The sequence below is a fragment of the Phodopus roborovskii genome, unplaced genomic scaffold, assembly GCF_943737965.1.
Source record: "Phodopus roborovskii unplaced genomic scaffold, PHOROB, whole genome shotgun sequence".
Classification (NCBI taxonomy): domain Eukaryota; kingdom Metazoa; phylum Chordata; class Mammalia; order Rodentia; family Cricetidae; genus Phodopus; species Phodopus roborovskii.
In genome coordinates this window covers 5,378,514-5,401,552 of record NW_026126682.1, presented here as the reverse complement: position 1 = coordinate 5,401,552, position 23,039 = coordinate 5,378,514, and the positions used below count along the sequence as shown (strand labels likewise).

The following is a 23,039-nucleotide window of genomic DNA, read 5'->3' as shown; positions in this document are numbered from 1 at the left end:
GTAGAATTGTGTTGTAAAAGCAAGAGATGTACTTCCATAAATAACCTTGTGTATCTTGAGATAAGGATGTAATCATCATCACAGCTAGAGATTACCAAGGCAGTGTTCAGGATGTTTCATGCAGCCTGCACATGTAAGCTGGTTCATGGTGTAAGGTGTGAACACACTGCAGAGCTTACCCATGCTCATATATACATAGCCAGAGTCCATCTGCAATGTCTCAGATCAATTTCCACATCATGTTAAGGATAAACAACACAAAACACGCCAAAGAACCACAGAACACTCTATTATTAAGGTTCCACATTTTGTTCAATGGATATTGTTCTTAGTTTTCTCCAAACACTAATAAATATCAATATTTTAATGATAAAAGATAAGTTTTAAAAACATGAAAATATAGTTAAGGTAACAAAATTTAAATAAAATTGTAAGTTCCGATGCAAGGAATGATGAAATTAATTTAATTAAATCTTATTAGGTATCGATTAACACATGAGGAACTTAGGATATATCATCATAGTTTTCTCTATACTAGAGGTAGAATTTATACCAATTTATACCTATTTTTATTTGAAATTGTGAAAATTGGTGCAAAGATTTGATTCATAGTTCAAGACTACAACAGTAACAAAACAAAGAACACACTTTGTACCTGAGACTGTCTACATGAAAGCTGTGGGCTTCAAGGTCTCTGGACATAATCTCATTTTGTAGAATATTTGGAATCTCTCAGCCTTGAAATTATTTTGTATGTGCATGTGTAAAAGATGAGAGAAAGACAGGGGACTGATGAAAGAAGAGATACAGAGAGGGTGGCTACTTTACATATTTGTGTAATCGGGAAGATTACATAAAAGACGTCATAATAAAAGTAAGTTTCTTCTTTAACTAAGTCATATAAGAAATAAACTGATACATTATCCCAAAGATTCTGTATGTCTTCCTGAGCTAATTCAGTCTGGTTAGATAAGAGCTCCAAAGCTGTTGGTTCTTAGCAAAACAGATAAAGATACTACATGCTCTAATTTTTTAGCAAAATTTTGAAAAGTGGAACTAATTTCACAAAGGATTTCCCAGCTACATTTAGTAACTTTATATTAACTACTTCCTGAAAGCTAAGAAATACACCCAAATCTTCAAATCTTCACACTTGCAGAGATACATTTTTTTTTTTGACCCTTTCTGAACACTAGTCTGTCTGATGGAACATGAACTATGTCAAGAAATTTAGGGCAAATGATGTAAGTATCAATTCACCATTTCTCTTCAACATTTAGGGCCATAAATCATTACATAGAAAGAACACTTGCTCAGTCTCAGAAATTACATAAGCCAGTCATGGCAGTCAAGAAAACACATAAGCTCATGTGGATCTTGAGAGAACATCTTTAACATTCTGTAAAAATAAAAGGATATGATATGAAATTTTACACTTGGCTGCTGACATTTATTGAAACATATCATTTCACAATCAAGTTACCATTTTTATTATGGCTAAAAGAGCAGAGCCTGTAATCTTCCTTCCTAACCATTTCCACTGCACATGGCCACAACTCACTTTTGTGAAAGAGCTACAGTTCATTCTGTCTTGCAGAATTCTAACTATGTACCTGTTAAATGACAAACCTTCATATGTCCTCTTTCTCAGTCCTTGGTGACCATCATTCTATTTTCTGTATGTATAACTTTGATATTTTAGATACCCTTTTTAAAGGGAATCACACATTACTTTTCATTCTGTGATTTACTTAAATTTTACCCTGCTGCTCTTAGTGTCCATCAATCTTGTACCATGTAAACAATACATATCTATTTTTAAGATATATATGCAACACTTTTTTATCCACAATCCACCTATCAATGGACATTTTCTTCGTTTTAATCTCTTAGTTACTATGATTAGGATTGCTGTGAATATGAGTAAGCAAACATTTCTTTGAGACCTAACTTTCATTGTTTTTTTACATATCCCAGAAGGGGGATTACTTTTACTTTAACTTTATCATATGCCAATTTTTTTTTTTTTTTTTAGTTTTAAAGAAACTTCATGTTGTTTCCCATTGCTGAATCATTTTATAATCTTACTAATAACACACAAGGGATTTTGCTTTATATATTTTGACAAATCTTTCCTGTGTTATTTTAATAAAAACTACCCTAACCAGTATAAGCTATGTTTAATGCAGTTAGTCAATGTAAATGAAATTTTATACAAAACATTAAACATTTCCTGGCCATGAATGAAACTGAATTGCTTATGGAATTGAGGGATTTTGCTCTTCCCTAGATTCAGAAGGGAGGATTATTGTCTAATTGTCCAACATTCAACTATTATAGTACAGACTCTATTCAGTTCAGCAAGGCGGCAGAACTCTTAACCTGTTGTTAGTTACTCTGGTAAGTGACTGTACCAACTACAGTGAAGGGGAGAAACTGAATGTGTCACCAAGCATGGAATGTGACCATCAAAGAGTTTCCAAACTGATGCCTTTTACAATGCAAATTCAGTATTCTGCCCTATGGGATTTCTGTAATAGATTTTCTTGGAATTCCCATTAGATCACCTCTTAATACACTTTCAAACATGGCAGATAACAAAACACCTTTTTTAAATCTTTGAAACCTTTTATTCTAACTTCCTAAAGGGATGGTTCTCAGTTATCATGGTGAGGATAATGTTTGTTTGTAACTTAGCCTTAAGTTTCATACATTTAGAATTTAACCATTAGGCAAACAGCAGTATTTTCCAAACACTTACAAATGACCACATTTTCATGTGTGTGGATTATCCTAATACCTGTGTATTATCCTAACTATGAAGTCAATTAACAAAAATGAGATTTTAAAAGTATTCATATGCTGGTGCTTATGTTAACAAAAAAAAAATGTAGACAATTCAAAATGGCTAATACCAGGGGTTGCCTGATGATAAATTAATCTGTATAATGAAATCTATACAACCAGAGAGCATAATGTTTTTATATTATGGCTGGTGATTTACTAATGGTTAATGTAGTTTATAGTATGTTAATGATAGTTTCAAATTCAAAAAAAACTTAATTAACCCTCAAGTTATTAGTACCAATTCACAAATTATTAGACTAACATTTTTAATTGTACCTCCTCAGATATTTTCAATTTACCATTGGCACAAATATTAAAAATTCTTAAATTCAAGACATTTCAAAATAAATTACCTATATAAAACAAATATTTTATATAGACAGGGAGATGAATAATAACTGATTATTTATACATACAAAATATTAAATATTGTAACACTATTTAAAATTTAGCAAGTTTTAAAACTTAAAACAAGTCTGATTTGATTATTCAATTCCATATTTGAAGATGGAATTAGGCTAATTTGTTAGTTCAGAGACCCAGGTTTTCTTTCTTTCTTTCTCCCTTCCTTTCTTTCTTTTTTCTTTTTCTTTCTTTTTTTTTTTTTTGATGTTATTATTTTATGTATATATAAATGTATTTTTTAATTTTACATATCAATCCCAGTTCTCTTTTCCTCCCTCCCACACCCCCCAATACCTCTCCCACCCCCCCCCCGCCCACTCCACAGGGAGGATGATGCCTTCCAGGAGGGATCATCAGTATCCATCAAGTTATTTGGAGTAGGGACTAGGCCCTCCCTCCTGCCTCTAGGCTAAGGGAGTATCCCATCATGGGGAATGAGCTCCCAAAGTCCTTTTGTGCACCAGGGATACATTCTGGTTCCACTGTCAGAGGTCCTTTAGACTGTCCAGGCCTTCTAACTGAGACACACATTCAAGGGGGTCTGAGTCAGTCCAATGCTGGTTTCCCAGCTATCAGTCTGGGGGGTCCATTAGCTCTGTCTTGTTCAGGTCAGCTGTCTTTGTGGGTTTCTGTAGCCTGGTCTTGACCCCTTTGCTCATCACTCCTCCCTCTCTGCAACTGAATTCCAGGAGTTTGGCTCAGTATTTAGCTGTGGGTGTCTTCTTAACACACTAGATAACACTAAAATACAAAGTATCGCAAATCTATTCTTAATACCAAGATATTGCTGCCAAACTTATTCTTTCAAAATTTTAGCCTATAAATTTTAACCCTTTCAAGGTTAAAAATTTGTTCTCTGTGAAATAAACAGTGTTGTTGTCAGCTTAATTAACTGTCATGTGGATTCAGGACTTCAATTGCACTAAGTTTAGGCTATAGTTGGGGCAACAAGACACACCCCATGTGTATTCTTAGTCTGGAAAAGGAACTTAATGACCTGGGAGGATTGGTCTTCTCACTCCTATAGTTCCATAGCCAAAACCTACAGCCTTACCTAATGTTAAACATGTGTTGATTTTTATCAAGTGTACTGCTTGATTAAATCCAACCAGTTGGGACACTATTTCATTTAGTTTTAACTTCTATTTAGATTCTCCTTTTACACTGGGAAAATAAACTGTGTTTGTGTGTGTATGTGTGTAGATATAAAATAGTATATGCATATATATGTACATATGTATAGAATATTGATTAAATTAAACTGAATATCATTTATGATTTAAAATCCCAATGTCTTAAGTTTCTCTACTCAAACATATTCATGTCTTCACATTTATTGTACAGATAAAAACAAGAGTGAGAAGATGGTTAAACCTTCAGAATGTCATTTTGGAAGACAAAAGATGTCATGACACTCTTATGCCCTACCCTCAACACCAGGAAGCATAATAATACTTATTAGTAAAGCCTAGGATGTGAATACATGCTCACTATCTTTCTCTTTTTCTCTCATTCCACCACTGCTTCTCTCCCCAGCAGTAGGAAAGAATCTGCAGTAAGTGCTAATTCAATGGCAACCTCCTATGTGTCCTCTGGGGATGGCTGTGTCACAGACACCATGCTGCTCTTCTTCCTCTAGGCTGCATTAGTGCCAAGGACTTTTTACCTAGAGAATGTGTCAACATTGTGGAGATTTTCTTCAACTCCAATTTTAATAATTCTGTCAAGTTCAGAGTTTAATAATGATGAAGAAAAATTACTCTATTAGAAACCTTTGATGCATCTTTCTGACAGAAAGGTGAAATTGGCTTAATACAATCAGTAATTTATTTCTGAAATAATTATTTACTGAATTCAAGCCCTAAAACATGTGAAAAAAAACTAACAAGCAATCGATAATGACATAAGAGCTACAACCTGAGAACTTTCACACCATGTGACTCTCATGGAAACACAGAAACAGCAAAGCTATGGTTTTGTCTGTGTTGTCAATAAAAAGATATTGACATCAGCCCCAGAGTTATCATGTGCCTGCTCAGGAAAAAATGATTAACTTAAGATAAATAGGTGCTGGCTTTACAGGCACTGATTGTATTTCCTAGCTCACTCTCTCTGTACACAGTGATAAAATTTTCACAGAAGCCCTTATGTGTTCCCTAAGTCACACATGGCAGTGGAGACTGAACCTGGAGCATCTCAACAGGAAAACTCCACTTGGATTTTACTTCTGTCTTCTCTCACCTGCTAGTATGATCTTTGTCCTGTTTGAGTGCTTCATGATATAAACTTTTTATTGCATGTCTTTAAAGTCTCAGAAAACTTCTTAACCATAACATGTAGTAACAGATTATGCCATGTAAATTGGTAACTAGAGAGAATGACAATAGCCAGATTTGCTTTTCAGAATCTGCAGAGTGTAAGTATGCTCATGTTTTCCCTATAAAAAAATTTTCCCCTTAAAAGTGACCTTTTAAGTAAAAAGTATAAAATTATTCACAGTCCAAAAAAATATCAATTCTTCATTTAAAAAAACACAAACAAACAAAAGAAAAGCAAAAACAACAACACATCTGTTTTTGAAACCAAAGAAGGTATTCAAGAGACCAGAGATCCACACCTGAATTCATCATTGGAAAACATGGCCAACTATAATTTTCCTTCTTTTTTTAAACACAGGTGTTAAGAAATGACCTCATAAAAATGTAAAACTAGCTTGTCTCCAAAATAGTTCATTGGAGGCAAGTCTACCATCTAAGAATTGTTTATTAAACACAAATTGTACCCTTGGCCCTAACCTCTTCAACAACCCAAAACTCAACTCCCATAGCCTAAGAGCCAGGGAGCCAAGGCAATATATATTTAGTTTGGTCAGAAGTCAAAGGTGAAAAAATATTTTCTTCTACTGATTTGTGGCTTATGAATGAAAAACTGCAGGTGTGTGTGTGTGTGTGTGTGTGTGTGTGTGTGTGTGTGTGTAAGGGACAGAGAAAGACAGAGAAAGACAGAGACAGAGAGAGATACAGAGAGGCAGAGATAGAAACAAAGAGACAGAGAAAGGCAGAGATACCACAAAGACAGAGATAGACAGAAAGATATTGGTGTAAATCCTTAGCAAATAGATATAGTATTTTATGCAGTATATAAAGGATTTAAATGTTCATGAAAGGACTTAATATAAATTAAGAAAATGTCAACTCAGACAGTAAATGAATATACAATGTGGCTAGAAAATGACTCAGCACATGAAAGCTCTTGCTTTTCTCAAAGAGGATATGAGTTTAAGTTCTGCTCCTAGTTCCACATCAGGCTGCTTCTATTTGTCTGCAATTCCAGGGGATCAGACCCTGTTTTCTTGCTTTAGCAAGGTACTTGAAAAAAGTGTGTGTTGTGTGTGTGTGTGTGTGTGTGTGTGTGTGTGTGTGTGTGTGTGTGTGTATGTGTTTCTAATTGCTTGATTGAAAGAGCTGATGATTTTAAAGGGTCTAAAACTTGAATGATTTTAGTATTTGACCCTAAAACTAAGAAGGTTTGGGTTATTTTGTATTAATAGTTGTGTCTTTATTTGCTTTGTCTTATTTTGGATTTCTCTTGTATGCCATGATTAAACAGTAGAAGTTACACAGTGAAATAAAAACAGAAAATCACACGAAGAATGTAAAATATTCACATAGAGATTATATTTCTACTAACTAGGTAGGAGTTAAGTCCTTAGTTGGTTCAAACACTAGCTTATAAAATGGGTTATTTAAGATCTCCCATAGTCAAAATAAGCACAAAATGATTATATTTTAGAACACAAGGCACATGGTAAACACAACTACTTTGCCCAGAAAATTTCTCGCAAAACAGAAATCCATTTTGGGGATTCCCAAGAGGCCAATTGTGACCTCTATACAGGGTAGGGATCCCTGTTTTATTGAGACAAAGAATCAGAGTAAACTAAGTGGCATGCACCACATGGTTATTTATGCAGCCCCAGCCCAAGCCTGAAATGCAAGATGATGGAGGATAAATGCCTCCCTCTCCACCATGGAGGTGCTCATCACCCATAGGGACCCACTCTGGATTTAACAGCACCATCCCTATCTTGCTTCATTCCATGATGTTATTTTCAAAAATATATGTCCCTGCCCCCAAAATAAGGTTGTACTTATAAGTATGTATATTCAAGACTGTGATCCACTATTATTACATTAGGTTTTTGTATGTCCATATTGTTGCTGATGTTAGTAGGTTTAGTTTTTGAAAATATGTATTGCATCCCTGAATTTGAATGAGAGTATGCCTTTGAATTTAGTGTGGATCACTAAATTTATTTAACAGTCATTGTTAAATAAATTAGGGGGAAACTTTTTAGGAGTCTGAAATAGAGTTGATCTATACAAATATTCCATGTGTGTTTTTACTATTCTCCTAGTTGCATAAAGTAAAAGATAACATGGTTACATAGAATTTCATAGAATTGCTCTTTAAACAAATAATTGTTGGAAATCTAAATTCTAATAAAAATTCTCATTTTATGGTCAGGATATAATAAAATTTTAGTAGGTGTTTCTGACTTCAAGTTTTTTTGGGGCCTTAACAAATAGCCCAAAAAATACCCATTAAACTACTCACCACCAAGTGTGTGGAACCTGATTATATTACTTCTTTTCCTAAAATAACATTTAGTGTATGTCTACTGAGACCATTCCTTATGGGGGGGATATTCTCTCAGCCTAGATCCATGAGGGAGGGTCTCAATGCTGGATCAAATAATGTGACAGACTTTCATGATTCCCAATGGGAGGCTTCAACCTCCCTGAGGAGTAGAGTGGATGGGATGGGAAGATGGTAAGGAAAATGGAAGGAAGGGAGGAGGAGAGAACTGGGATTGGTGTGAAAAGTAAGATTGTTTTTAATTTTAATAAAAATTAATTTAAAAAGAAGGTAGGAGTTATAATTTTGGATTAACTTTTAAGAAATATAAGAAGATTCTGGGCAGTGGTGGCGCACAACTTTAATCCCAGGACTCAAGAGGAAGAGGGAGCAGGATCTCTGTGAGTTTAAGACTAGCCTGGTCTACAAGGTCTACATGAGTAAGTTCCAGCTCCAAAGCCACAGAGAAATCCTGTCTCAAGAAACAAAAACAAAACAAAACAAAACAAAACAAAAAACAAAAGAAAGAAAGAAAAAGAAATATAAGAAGACAAAGCACAAAACAAATGGTTTTTAGTGCAGAATTTCTTTTCACTATTTAGAAGTACTTTATTTTTAAAATTTTAATATAATCATATTTCTCCCTTAACTTTCTTCCCTCCAGACCTATCCATATGCACTTCCTGCTCATCTTCAAATTTATGGCCTATTTTGGCATTAATTGTTATTGCATATATACGTACATATATATTCCTAAATATAACATGTTAGGTCTGTATAATGTTAATTCTGTGTATGTTTTTTCAGGGGGCAGACCATTTGTCACTGGACAATTTTTGAAAAGAAAAAGAACTTAATAAAAAATAATATTTATAATCTTAATATATAAATTTTAATGTCTATGGAAAGAATTGTTATGGGACTGGATGAAATAATGAATAATGTAAGAGTTTTCTGTAAATGCATATTTGAATGGGCTCAGGTTTTTTTCAGTCAGTGTCAGTTAACTGGTTGTGTTTACCTTGAAGCTTTTGAGAAAAACGTTTCCCAATCCATAGATGAACTCAGAGGGATCAATGCCAGGCATCACTTATGTAATCAGGAGGCAGGAGGGTCATCGAGGACTTTTCTGACGTCCTCATAAAAGTGAATACAGAGGCCACTGAGCTACTGCAAGGAAGTAGGGTGTAAAGTCTTTATGATGACAGCATACGAAAATTATATCTGTATAATAAATTATTGTTATGAAAATCAGCACTGTCCATAACTTGATGTCAAAATAATTGTATTCACAGATATAGACTTGGAGAAAAGTTAGGGACATCTAGTTCCTCGAAACCAGGGAAGAAAGTGCAGCTGTTGGAGATGTGTTCAAAACTGTCTTCTTCCACAAATAAGGTGAACGGAGAGAATAACAGCCCCAGACAAGGCATTGACTAAGTGAACACCTTTGGGAAGTTTCAGCGAGTGATGAGACAAATCACAGTGAGTGAGGAATTATGGTCGATTGTTATGGATCACACAATTAAAGATTTATTAAATCACCTCTCAGCCTTCACTTTCTGGAATAATTTATCACTGCAAATTATTAAAACCAGATCATTAGTTTGAATAATGAAAATCTCAGGAGAAAAAAAAAAGTTCCCTCAGGTTCGTTTTTTTTAATTAAATTGAAATGTTTTCTAGCCTTGTCACATTAAACTTATTGTTTAAAGCTCATGTGAGTATAATATTAAAAGGTGACTTTATTCTCAATTCTAAAAATTAACTGAAATTCACATCAAGTAATCCAAGTGGTCCAAGTGGTATTGTAAAACATTTTTATAACAGATTCATTATTAGAGAAATTCAGATATATATTTTACATTCTTTAACTGGTATGAACGGAGTTATAGGTACTAGCTATAGGTACTACCACCATAACTGGTATATAAAGGAAGGTGCTCACATCTTCCACATGCCTGATAGGCAAGGCGGTGTGTTGAAAACAAACAAACAACAAAGCCAGAAAGAACAATAGGCATTCTGAAAGGGAAGCTCTTATCTCCCCCAGAACCTCTTATGCTGCAGAGCTGTTTGTTGGGATACTCTCCTTAGAGTAGATCTAGGACACTCTGACCCTTTGATGCCAACGAATTCTAAAATCACCTATGGTTTTAGAACTCTGGACAGGACAGTTGAGGGATCAGGGAACTGGCAGTTGGAGTCATGACAGTGGTCAACCCAAGAAGACCTCAAAGACAGGTAAATGTACATGGCATTTGAAGAAAGTGGGGCTATGGCATAAGATTCAGTCAAAACAGAGGTCTGCTTTTATTTAAATCTTAATAAAACAGCAAAAAGAAGACATTTATTGATGAGAGGATAAATCAAACAATTAACTATTTTTCTCAAATGCTTACTGTTATGATTAATGCAAGATTATTATTGACTTTTAGTATTGATAGTAAATGTTAAATAAACTAATAGCCTAGAGTATACCTGACTTACTTTTACTACACAAGCCAGTTAAATTTATTTTAAATGTTAGATAAATTACTTGCCATAAAAACACAATTTAAAAAGCCTCAAGTATAATGTGTAATCTCCATTACACAGATAGGGCTTTTCCTAAAGCAAGATACTTATTTCACTGTGAACTCAGAAACAATCTCTGTACTTCCAATCTCATTTTCACATTCACTTCCATTGCAAAGACATTGTAGCACTAAGTAGAGATATTTCTACTCATTAACACCTGCTAGCTAACTCCTGTGTGTGTGTTTGTTTATTTTGTTAGAAGAAATAAAAATAAGAGTTCATCATCAGTGTGACTTTAATCATCTAGAAGAAATAAGAGTCATCATGACTTACATGGCCCATAATCAGAAAAGCAGCAAAAAGCATTTTCAGGTGGATCCTCTTCTAATGCCCAAAGTTCCTCGAACCAATTACATGCACCTCCAGGAAGAGAAAAACAGGCTACAGCTTAAGAAATTCCTCCTTCACAGGATGTTTCTTGTGGGCCACATAAAAGCCAACATAGAGAAAAAGGAGATTTCTGAATACTATGAGCAACTGTTTCAGTCTATTCTGAAGCATCACTTAGGAGAAGCAGTTACAGGATTATTGCTCATATACTCAAGTACCTTTCTGCACATCCTTGAGACATCCAATGGCACGCTTTTCCGAATTCTTTTAGATTATGTTGCCCGTGAAAAGGAAGAAAAAGAATTTATGATCCAAAACGTGAAAATTATTGTGGCTTCTCACAACATCCCCACACGGCTCTTTATGCAGTGGCATGTTTCTGCCATCAAAGTCCCCGTCTTGTATTTAGAAGATGTGACACAGTCACAGTCTCTGGCAGAGGTCACCACGGATTTTCTCACCATGACTCACAAACTAGGACTCCACCTTTTTAAGACCGTCAAAGTTGGTGCGAAAGGGCCAGGTGACAACTTGCACCAAGTTGCCCCTGAACTCCTCCTTCCAGAACAAACTATCCAGTACTTATGTAAATCTGAAGAATTCATGGATCCAGCAACATTCTTAAACATGTATAACAGACCCATACATGTTACCCTGGATTCTGAGATTGTGTGGCCAGCTCCTTCCCGTTTCTAGGATGGGGAAGGATAATGTGTGCTTATCTCCTCAAGGTTTTGTACTTCTTTAAAAACAAAGAAATATCTATCTACAGTTACACTTTAAAAAGGGGGGGGGAAGCAGAGCATTGAAATAAGTACATAGTTGGAATAGTAACACAACATATGTAGAAACATAAGAATATATTATTCTGATCTAAAGTTCAATAATTTTTTTTCCAGGTAATTGAGGTTAATAAAATGAAGTTCCATCATTTTCATAGAACAACTTTTTTTTTTTACTTTTAATAAAAGGATAAATGAAAGAGATTAATACCATTTAGCCATTTAGATTCTCCTGCAATCTCTCAACAAGTACAAAGGTGTTTATCATGTGGTAGAAGAAAGATGTTAAGGATGCATCATTTTGAACAATTTAAACCTGAAGAAGCTTGCTACCTAAAGTTACAAGCAACATATATATATATATATATATATATATGTATATATATATATATGTAGATATAGATAGATATAGATATATAGATATAGATATCATACAATGCAAATAGTATAGTAGGAAGATGTTGAATGAACTTGGAGAACATAAGTGAATAAACTACTAATACACAATCCTTGCATCAAAGAAAATAAAACCTAACCTTTGAAAATAATCCTAAAGCACCTATATTCTGACCTATATAATCAGTAATACTGGAGCTATTATAAAGCTGGAAGACACAAGAGTTTTCAAAACAACTAGAAAACACTATCAAATTTCAATATCATTCCTTATGAAATATTGACCGAATAAGAAACTTCTCTTTGTGACAGACATTTTTGCAATGTTCACACAAGGCATTGTTCTTGCCATACTAAAAACCTACTAATTATATGTAAGCAACATTATAGAGCATGAGTAATCTATGTTGTTGTGTAAGCAATATTATAGGATATAAGTAATTTATGTTGTTATATCAGATGGCATCTTATTGACAAGGTAAATATGTTTGAAAAAAAGGTATTTGTTTTCTAAAGTTAGACAGTGAATATAAGTACAGCATATGATTAGAGATTAAACATTAAATTAAATGTAAACATTTAATTAAACATAAATTTGTACCACATAACATACAAAAGTATGGAATGCATCAAATCCTACATGCTCCTCCTACAGTGTGACCTTCAGATTCCTCCCATTTTTATGACAGGTTTTATGTCTAAAAATCGGGCAGGCTTTGTACCTGCTTTAACAACAGAGCATGACAGCGATGATGCCATGCAACCTCTTAGGCAAGGTCAAAATTCCAAGTGCCTTCCTTTGCTCTTTGTACCCAAACTCTTAGAACCCAGAAACTATGATGTGAATACTTAAAATATCCAAATGACATTCTCAGCAAGGGACCAGCTGACAGCCATGATCAAGTACTAGATGCTGAGTAAGACTTGGTGGTTCCTGAGTCTCTGCTTCCAGGATTACAGGAAAGAACAGTTGACACTGCATGGAATAGAGAAGGACTCTTCCTAGGAATCCTGCTCAAATCATAGACCTGAGAAGATTGTGCATTTGTCTGAACTATAACATGTGTGCAAGAATACACATGTAAATGACTTTTATCAGCTACTGTTCATTCATTTAGGAAATTAATAAATGAGTGCAAATAAACACTGACTAGGCATCATTGTTTTTGGCTGGATACCCCCATAGTGGTAAGATGTGTCTTTACCATATTGCTTACCCTATGTCACTTATCACTCTATATTATTTCCTGATAGAAAGCTAATTTATTATACTAATGAAAATCATTAGCAAACACAATCAGTTTCTAGAGTAAGTTATAGATTTATCTAAATAATAATAATGCTCATTTAATTAGCTTGCTATAAATTTTAAAGATTCATGAAATCAGAATATATTGGGTGAAAACAAAATCTTTTCAATAAAGGAAAAAACACAAATATATAACTCAATTATGCATTCATTATAGAAAGCAGACTATAATGAATTTATTCAAATGAAATTCACTTATGACAGTAGTCACTTTATTATTGTCATACCAACAACAACATCATCACTAAAACATTTTGTGACTCATTTATGTCAGATGAATAAAGAAAGTTTATAGCCAAAGTAAGTATAAACATTTCAGGTATATCTAATTTTTGATCACCATAGAATATAGACACAATTGGTCCTATTCAGAAAGTTCTTTACCCACCTATAACTTCAAGTGTGTTTCATAATATCTCCTCTGTAAGATTCAGGGTATCAGGGCTTACATTTACATTAATCCATTTTAAGTTGTGTTTTATGCAGGGTAAGAGATAAACTTCCAGTTTCATTCTTCTGTATGTGGCTACCCAGCTTGACCTGCAATATTTGTTGAAGATTCTTCTCTTTCTCTAATGTGTATTTTAGAACTACTCGTCAAAAATAATGTCAGTGTAGGAGTGTGGACTTACATGTAGTTTCTGCATTCTATTCCATTTATCAAAATTTTTGTTTATTTTTATTGCTCTGTAGAAGGAGTCAATGAAACAATAATATTCAAAATTGCATCGAAAAAAGGCTTGTAATAAAATGTCATGCAATTAAAATGTTAAACACTGAAGAAATTGAAGATAGTACTAGAAGGTGGAAGGACCTCCTAATGTTTATGGATTGATAGGATTAATAATGTGAAATGGGTATCCTACATAAAACAAGTTATCTATTCAATGCAGTACCCTCTCAACTTCCAAAGAAGCTCTTTAAAGACATGGAAGAATATCTCTAATATGAAAACAAATCAGACCCAAGATATCCAAAGAAACTCCTAATAATTAAACATTGCTATAGGTATCACCATGCTTGCTTTGGGTATATAATAAGACTATTGATTTTTGTGTTTTAATTTTATAAACTGTTACTTACTGAATGTTTTTTTTAATCAGTTCTAATAGTTTTCTGTGAATCTTTTTCTTCCTTTTGTGTGTGTGTGTGTGTGTGTGTGTGTGTGTGTGTGTTTGGTTTTTTTGTTGTTGTTTCTTTGTTTTGTTTTTGTTTTGTTTTTTTGTTTTTTTTGCTTGTGCTTTCATTTTTCCATACAGGGTTTCTCTGTATCGTTTGGAGCCTGTCCTGGAACTAGCTCTGTAGACCAGGCTGGCCTTGAACTCACAGAGATCTGCTTGCCTCTGCCTCTGCCTCTGCCTGTGCCTCCCCAGTGCTGGGATTAAAGGCATGTGCCACCAACACCTGGCTATAGAGACTTTTATTTACAGAATCCTATCATCTATAAACAAGGAAATTTTGACTTCCTCTTTTCTTAGTTATCTTCCTTTTACTGTCTCTAGTTTTGCTACTCCAATATGGCAAGAGATTTTATTATAGAGAAGAGAGTGGAGATATCCTGCATCCAAGAACATGATCATGTGACTTCTATCCTTGAGTATGTTTGTATATGGTGATTATCCTAATTGATTTACATATGTTAAAACATCTTTGAATATCTGGAGTAAATCAAACTCAATCATGGTGAATAATCATTTACATATTTTAATTCAGTTTTCAAGTATTTTAAGAAATTCACACCTATAGTAACCAGAGAAATTCCTTATAATACTTTCTATCTATTGTTTACTGTTTATTTTGTTTGGATATTGGGAAGATGTTGGTTTTGTGTTCCTTTGCTATTTTATGGAATAATTTAAAGAGTATCAGTGCTTTGAAAATCTGGTAGCATTCTGTCCGGAATCCATCTGGTACTGTATTTTTTAAATTAGGAAATGTTTACTTAGTACTTCTATATCATTGGATTTCACACTTCAATTTAAAGTGTTTATTTCATTTGGATTTACCTCCAGAAGCCATGTACATCCAGAAGTTCAACTATTTATTATTTATTTTTCCAGTTGAGTGAAATAAAATATTTAAATTATATCTTTATTATTTTCTGGATTTCCTCAGTGACTACTGTTTCTTCTTTGACCTTTGATTCTCATCTTGATACTTCTTTTCTTTGGTTAGTTTGGTTAAAGGTATATCAAACTTGTTAATCTTTACGGAGAATTAAGTCTTTGTTTCATTGACTTTATGTTTATTGATGCTCATTAATTTCAATAATGAATTTTATTGTCTCTTCATCTTTACTGTTGGTGATTTTGTTTCTGTTTCTACAAAGTCTTCAAGCACATCATTAATTTATTAACTTGAGACCTCTAAATTTTTTTGAATATAAGAAAGTTTATTTTGGCTTACTATTCTAGAGATAATGATTATAATATTAGGGGAGACTTGGCAGAAGGGAGCCAGAGCAGGAGGCTGAGAGATCACATCTTCAACCATGAAGAAGAAAATGAACTAGAGATGAGCTAATACCATAAACATTCCTGAACTGTTTTTCATGTTAGGCACTATCTACAATAAGGTTTATTCATAGAATTCCCTTTGTGTCACATACATTTTGTTATGTTGTGCTTTTATTTTAACTTAATTTAAAGAATTTTTTAATTTTCCCTGATTTGTTCCTTGACATAGTTATTATTCAGAAATATAATGTTTCATCTACATGAGGTTTTGAATTTTCTATAATTTCTAGTGAGGTTTACAGCTAACATTTTATCCCCATGTAGTCTGATAGAACATAGGATGTTATTTCAATGTTCCTATATTTGTTGAGACTCTCTTTGTATCATATATGTGGTTGACTTGAAAGACATTTCCAGGGACCACTGGGGAAAATATGTATTCTTCAATGCTTGTCAATAATGTTCTTTAGATGTAAGTGATTGTTGCATCTATTGAAACCATGATGTTTATTGGCAATGATTCTCAGTTTTGATTTTGTCCAGATAATCTATTCATGAGAACAGCAAATTGCAACCACCATATAGGAATTAATCTATGATTTTAGATTTAGCAATGTGTTGTTATTGTTGTTTTAATGAAATTAGGTGCTCTTGATGATGAGTATAAGTTTAAAAATTTAGTATCCTTTTGGTGAATTATTCCTTTAATATGAAGTAAACTCCCTTATCTGTTCTCTCCAGTTATGTATGTAAGTCTGTTTTCTCTGACATTACAATAAATATGCCTTTTTTATTAGCCCTATTCTCTTGGAATACCTTTTTAAATCCTTTTATCTTAAAGTTCTTGTCTTTCACTGATGTAAGGAGTGTTTTTCAGGAGCAAAAACATGGTTCTTTTTTTTTTTTTTATTCCAGTCTGATATTCTACCTGTATCACTGGGGAATTCATTGATATTAAAGGATTATCATTAAAAGGTGTGTGATATTTCCTGACTTGTTTTTTTTTTTTCAATTTCTTCTTTTGTTTTTTGTTTTGTGTTTTGTTTTTTTTTGTTTTTGTTTTTTGTTTGTTTTTTTTTTTTTTTTTTTGCTTTTTTTGTAGCGAACCTGTAGAGAATTTATTATTTCTTAACCTGATACAAGTTACTATTAGCTATAATAAGTATTCCACAAATAATATGTATGTTAGAGGATATATATAGACCAAATGTAAATACTATTTATCTGAAGAATTTTGTATATGAAGGAGTCCTGAGCCCCTATTGATACCCTAGAGAGGGGAACCTACACATATAGATAGATGAAAAGAAATGAATTTTAACTATCTGCTATGTATGTATGTATACATGGCTGTATGTATACCTCAATAACAATTAGAATTCAGATCATAATATTTAGGTATTATTCCCTGTGGTGATATGTTGTTTATGATTTATTAAAGCCACTGGAGATTAAAATAGCATGGCAGCCATCCTAGTTAGCCATAGAATCAAGGCATAATCCTTTAGTCCCAAAACTCAGGATTAAGAGGTAGACAGATAGTTGAGTTCAAAACCACCCTGGGCTGCTGGAGAATAAACAGGCTCACACATTTATTCCCAGGAGTTGAGAAGTCTCTAGCCATGTTGAGGAGGGCTTAACAGTCTGGGTGATCTGAGGAGCAATGAAGTCAGTAGCAATTTGAGGGTTGTCCCTTTGGTCTGAGCTAAGGTAGAGGTAAGAACTAGTATCTGGCTGCTTTGCTTTTCTTCAGCTTGAAACATGAACCCCAAATCAGTCTCTGGGTTTTTATTATTCCTACTACAATTCCCCAATTAAAGGAGCCAGGAATCCTTGGAAGAATTGCTTATTCTTGACAAGGTTTAAGAAAACTGAATGATGATCCTAGTAAGTTTGTGTCTGTCTTTCTATCCACTATCTCTCTGTCTGCCTGCCTTTCTGTTTTGTTTTGTTTTTTTCCTCCCTTTTATTAAAAATAGAATCTTTCCCCATACAATATATCCTGAATGCAGGATATCCCAGTACCAACACACTTCCCTTTTTATCCTGATCTACTACCTTTCTGTTTCTCCCTTAAAAATAACAGGCTTCTAGGGATAACCAAAAAACATAACTAAATAATATAAATCAAAACTATCCCATAAAAATTGGACAGGGCAAAACAACAAAAGAAAAAAAGGCCCTAAGAGAAGACACAAGAATCAGAAACCCATTTGTTCACACACTCAGGATGCCCATGAAAATACTAAACTGAAAGCTGTAAGATATGCACAGAGGACTGAGTACAGACCTGTGTTGGCCCTATCATTGATGCTTCCATCTCTGTGAGTACATATGAACTTTGCTCAGTTGATTTAGAGGGCCTTGTTCTATTGGTGTCCTAAATCCCCTCTGCTAATTACATTCTTTCTCCCTCCTCTCCCATGGTCTTCCCTGAGCTGTGTGTTACAAGGTCTATCTCTCTGTGTAATGTCTGGTTGTGGGTTTATGTATTTGTTCATACGTGCTATAAGAGGAAGCTTCTCTGATGATTACAAAATAAGGCACTGATCTGTAAGTATAGAAGAATATCATTAAAGTCATTTTATCACTATGTTTTTTTAAGTAGTAAAAATATTTGGTTTTACAATAAATCTCTGTACTATCTGATCTCTCATTCTGAGAACATTCAGATATAGGTTACATCTTGTGGAAAGTTCCTTAAATCAAATCAAGCATAGATTGGCTACTCCCAATGCCTTAGCATATTTTGCAGTCAGAACAACACTATATATCATATATTTTTGAGGTTGGTTGGTGTTTATGATTGCCTTTTGGTAGCCTGCAGAATATCTTCCCTTATTTAGGACACTAGAATTGAGGGGTAAATGTTCTATGTAGACTTTGATCTACCTCTTTATGTTCAATGAGTTTTGAAGGTATTGTCTTCAGTAATGGGTCCTTGTTGTCATTATATGGAAAGCAACCTGTAGTACTGGCAACATCCTGGGTTATTTGGGTATTAGCATAGGACAACTTTGTCCAACAATTAAAATTGATGTAATCCAGTCTAGGTATTAGAAGCTTCATTTGATGACAGGGGATGGCCAATTGGGACTCCATCCCATAATTATTTGAGACTTTATTAGGATCACACTTTTATATTTCAGGAAGTTTTCACTGCACTAGGTTTCCTACATGCCCTAGAAATTATTTATCCCTGTAACTTCTTTTATATGTTTACACTTCTCTTCAGACTGAAGCATATCTCAATTTCTTCTATACAGCTGAATTAGTAGTCATAAATCCCCTTAACCTGCTTTTATCATGCAAAGGTTTTATTTCTCTTTCAATTTTAGCAGATAGTCTATGGAATACACCATTCTGGGTTGACAATAATTGTCTTAGTTCTTTTTGTTACTTTGTTTCTGAACTGGAGCTAGAACAGTTGAAGTCCTTTGTCAATAATGTCTTTTTTTTCCCTTAAATTATCTGTTTCCATCTTGTGTAGGTGTGAGCAATGCTCAGCAGAGTAGTAAGCCCTAAGAGGGTTAAGACATTGTTCTCTTTCATTGCATTTGTATTGAGTGTTAGCAGTTTTATTGCATGACAGAATAGACACTATTTAAGGATCAGCACATACCTCACTGTCCCTCTCTTCTGCTGTCTTCTGGTGTGGCTCTCCAAGTCTAGTTATTCTACTTTGAGTAAGCTTTGGGTGACCAGCAGCAGTGGGTAGATTTTGTTAAACTGAGTGTATTCTTAGGCCTATCACTTCATGAAGGGCAGAGTTTACCCAGAGAGATGAAAAATGAGACTTTGGGGGGCACAGGACGCTTGTAGGATGGGTGGGAATTGGCTTTGTTGGGGTGCAGGGCAGATGGGAGATTACAGAGAAGCCCGGCATTCTCACCATAGTTAGTAATGTGATCCCACAGGAGCTATGACACTTGTATGGTGTGGTTGAAAACTCCTACCTAGGGCCTCAGAGAAAGGAAATTATGGGGGAAGTGGACCACCTCTGTGTGGTCCACAAAGGAACAGAGCCTACATGATGGTGTCAGGAAGAGAGGTCCCAAAAGAGCCTAGCATAGTAGACTATGGAGGCCTGATAATATAGGGAAGCCTTGAATGATCTTGACAGGTTTATGGGTTGAGAAAGAGGGGAACTAGCTGGCTGCAAGAAGGGAAGTCCCTGAGAAGCTAAGCAGGCCTTTGGGAGACAAAGGAGCAGGTCTACCTAGTGACATGAGGAAGGGTGGTCTCTCAAGTCCCAAATAGATTTCAGTAAGTTTGGCGATATACACACATTTCAAATATGGTAAACTTACCTGTAGAAGAAGAAAACCTCCAGTTTCCTGGAGATGGGAAAATTTGACATTCTATTGCCAAGTTCACATGGCAAAATACATCCAGATTGCACATTGCATTAAGTAATTGACTTAATGTAGAATTAGAGTTGTCCCTCTTGTGGGCAATTATTTAAAATTCCAGGTATCTGGAAGGATTTACATAATACATATAATATATAGACTTTAAAAAAACAGAGATAAAAGCCCAAAGGTAGCTTTCAAATATTTTACTGCTTTGTTTTGGAAATAAAGATTCAGAAACTTAAAGACACTAAACTGCTTTTTCTCAAAGCAAAGGTAATAAGCATTAATAAATGGTAGTATCATTTCATTTAAAAAATATTAAATATACAAATCTTGATTTTTTTTATAAGCCTTTAAGGAAAGTATTCCTGTCATCTCAACTTACTTGTTGCTTTAGAATTGTTAACTCTGTTGTGATTTAATATCAAAATTAACTTTCATAATAACTTGATTAATAACTTACTATGTTAAGAATAATCCTATTACTGTTCTTTATTTTTAATTTTTAATATATTTTCAATAATTATTATCTGGCTAATTGTTTCATTATTAATTTTTAATAATTGTTAACCTGTCAACAAATTAATATATTCTTACTAGTAAGTTCCTATATAGATACAAATTCAGGAATGATATATCTTATAACTTAGACCAGCTGCATTTAATTTGACTGAATATCACCTGCACTTTTAAAATAAAAGGCTTAAATTTTACATATAAAATGATTGTGAAGTAATCAATAGTATTTCTGAAACATTCTTTTCTGCTCCTGCTTATTATAATTATAGTTTTCCAACCCAATCTCTGCTATGATCTCAACTCCCATATAAGACTTGAGTCCAACTGTGTGATGATGGCTTTGTATATTTAATACATATTTACTGTATAGACTAGAATATTCATTGCTGTTAGGACCCGGACTTGATAGCTAACACGCACAGACACACACAAACACACACACACACACACACACAAGAATCATATTGAGATGGCATCCACATGTTAAAACCAGGCAGGCTTGAGATTGGTCTATTGAAGTCTTCTGTGAGCCATATGAGGTGAGCAGAATCTTTCTCCAAATCACAATGCTCACTGGTATAAAGGAGAGAAGCAGCCAAATCCTGCATCATTATTGTTCTTTCTAATGAAACTAGGTTGGAATTTATGCTTCCTTGTTTATGATTTATAATTAGTTTTTAAATCTTCCTATGTTACTAGTTACTTCCCCCAAGATTTCTGCAACACAAAATATAAACAATGGAAGTTTTCTAAAGTTAGCATCAGCTTGGACTTTTAGTAATGAGGATGAAGTTTTTATATGGTAAGTGACTGCAGTGCTCATCCTCAGGGTAGGAATTAAATCGCATTCCTGTCTCCAAGGTTCAGGGCCAGAAATGTTGCAAAGAGCAGCAGACCCAGAGGGCTGCTGTACAATGTGTTCAGGGCACAATAGGTAATGATATGAATAGCTACAATTGTCTATATGAGCCCTGCATGAAATCTGTCTAGTTAACATTCCCATGGATTTAAGGGTAAATAGGAACTTCATAAGTCCCTAATACTAGCTGAAAGGCTCCAGGCATCCCCCAGCTACCAGAGATAGAAAGTCAGTTTTCTTCATAGGTAAGGACCCTGGAAGGTTACCCAGGCTAAAGAGCTACATTAATTAGACTTGGTAAATAATACATAAAGGGTGACATGAATTTGAGAGAGAGAGAGTAGAACCCAGGAGGAGTTGGACAGTAAAGTGACAGGTGGATTTGATCAAAATAAAATGTATTCATGTATGAAAGAAAGAAACTTATTTGGGAGTCTTTAACCAGGATATTGTCCATATGTGACATACAATAAGTAACTCACTATTGGGGATGATTTGAAATTCTTATATTCTTTTTTATTTAATCATATAAAAAGGCAATTGTGAATCTGACATAAGAACCTTAGATCTTTCATAGAATTAAGTAAATATTTCTGCAACCTACCACTGTTTAGGACATTCATTCAGTATTCTAGTTAGTCCATATACATCATACACTTCATGATTTTGAAACAGGTGTAAAGTATTTCCCAATAGTCTCTTGTACCTAAAACCTACTTTGTGCAATGATCCTTTGGAGCATCCACATCTGTTGCTAAAGAAATTTACTGGGTTTACTCTCATATGTCAAAAGTGGCAAGCCAGCAGCCTATAGACAATGTCTCCTAATAGAAGAAACTTATCTCTGACCTATATTGCTTCTTCTGCTGATGTCAAATGATAATTTACAAATGGTAATGAGACTGTTTTCCACTTTTAACATAGAAGAGACACTAAAACAACTTCCATAGAAATAGCTTACTTGTCTAATGTAAATTGCTTGCATAAATGATTGTGTTCCTACCTTGAATGCTACTAAGGATATTCGTGTGTGTGTGTGTGTGTGTGTGTGTGTGTGTGTGTGTGTGTGTGTGTGTGTGTGTGTGTGTTATAGTTTACATGTACATATGAAATAATCTAAACCAACATAGAAAAAACAAGTTAAGCCAAATTAAATGAGAGAACCAGATTTAACCACTGAAATTAACAGCACAGCACAATTAAGGCTTTGTATCAAGGATCAGATCATTTTTTGTCAAATGTGTCTTTCCCACTTCCATTCTGAGCCTTCATTGGCAGGTGTTGCTCACCTACCACCATAATACCCTAAGAGAGTGCTTTCCTCAGCTCCCTGTTAGTTCCCAGACTGGGACCATGTCATTGGGTGTTTCCAGCCTTCCTTTCTCCCTCCTCCTACTCCACTGCAAAGGGGAGATGAGATGGAGACTGATCCCCCTGAGTAGACACTGATGACCAGGAGTAGAGGAGTACTCTTCGTAATAAAGAAAATTATGGAGCAAAACTACAAAGAGGTGAAATCCTCAGGAACAATAAGAAAATATCATCTTAGCTCCTGGTTTTATT

At 34.4% G+C, this 23,039-nt stretch overlaps 2 protein-coding genes across 2 annotated transcripts in view; one reads left to right on the top strand and one right to left on the bottom strand.

The window, feature by feature from the left end:
* Positions 1–23,039, bottom strand: part of Znf804b (zinc finger protein 804B) — a 454,512-nt gene that overhangs the window by 412,355 nt on the left and 19,118 nt on the right. The gene's annotated exons all lie outside the window — the stretch shown is intronic.
* On the top strand, positions 10,674–11,531 carry Tex47 (testis expressed 47). Its single transcript, XM_051174596.1, has one exon. The coding sequence runs from the start codon at positions 10,735–10,737 to the stop codon at positions 11,494–11,496; it is 762 nt and encodes a 253-aa protein (XP_051030553.1). The 5' UTR covers positions 10,674–10,734; the 3' UTR covers positions 11,497–11,531.

Excerpts from the sequence above, each read along its gene's own strand:
- Tex47 (XM_051174596.1), top strand. The coding sequence starts at position 10,735 with ATGACTTACATGGCCCATAATCAGAAAAGCAGCAAAAAGCATTTTCAG.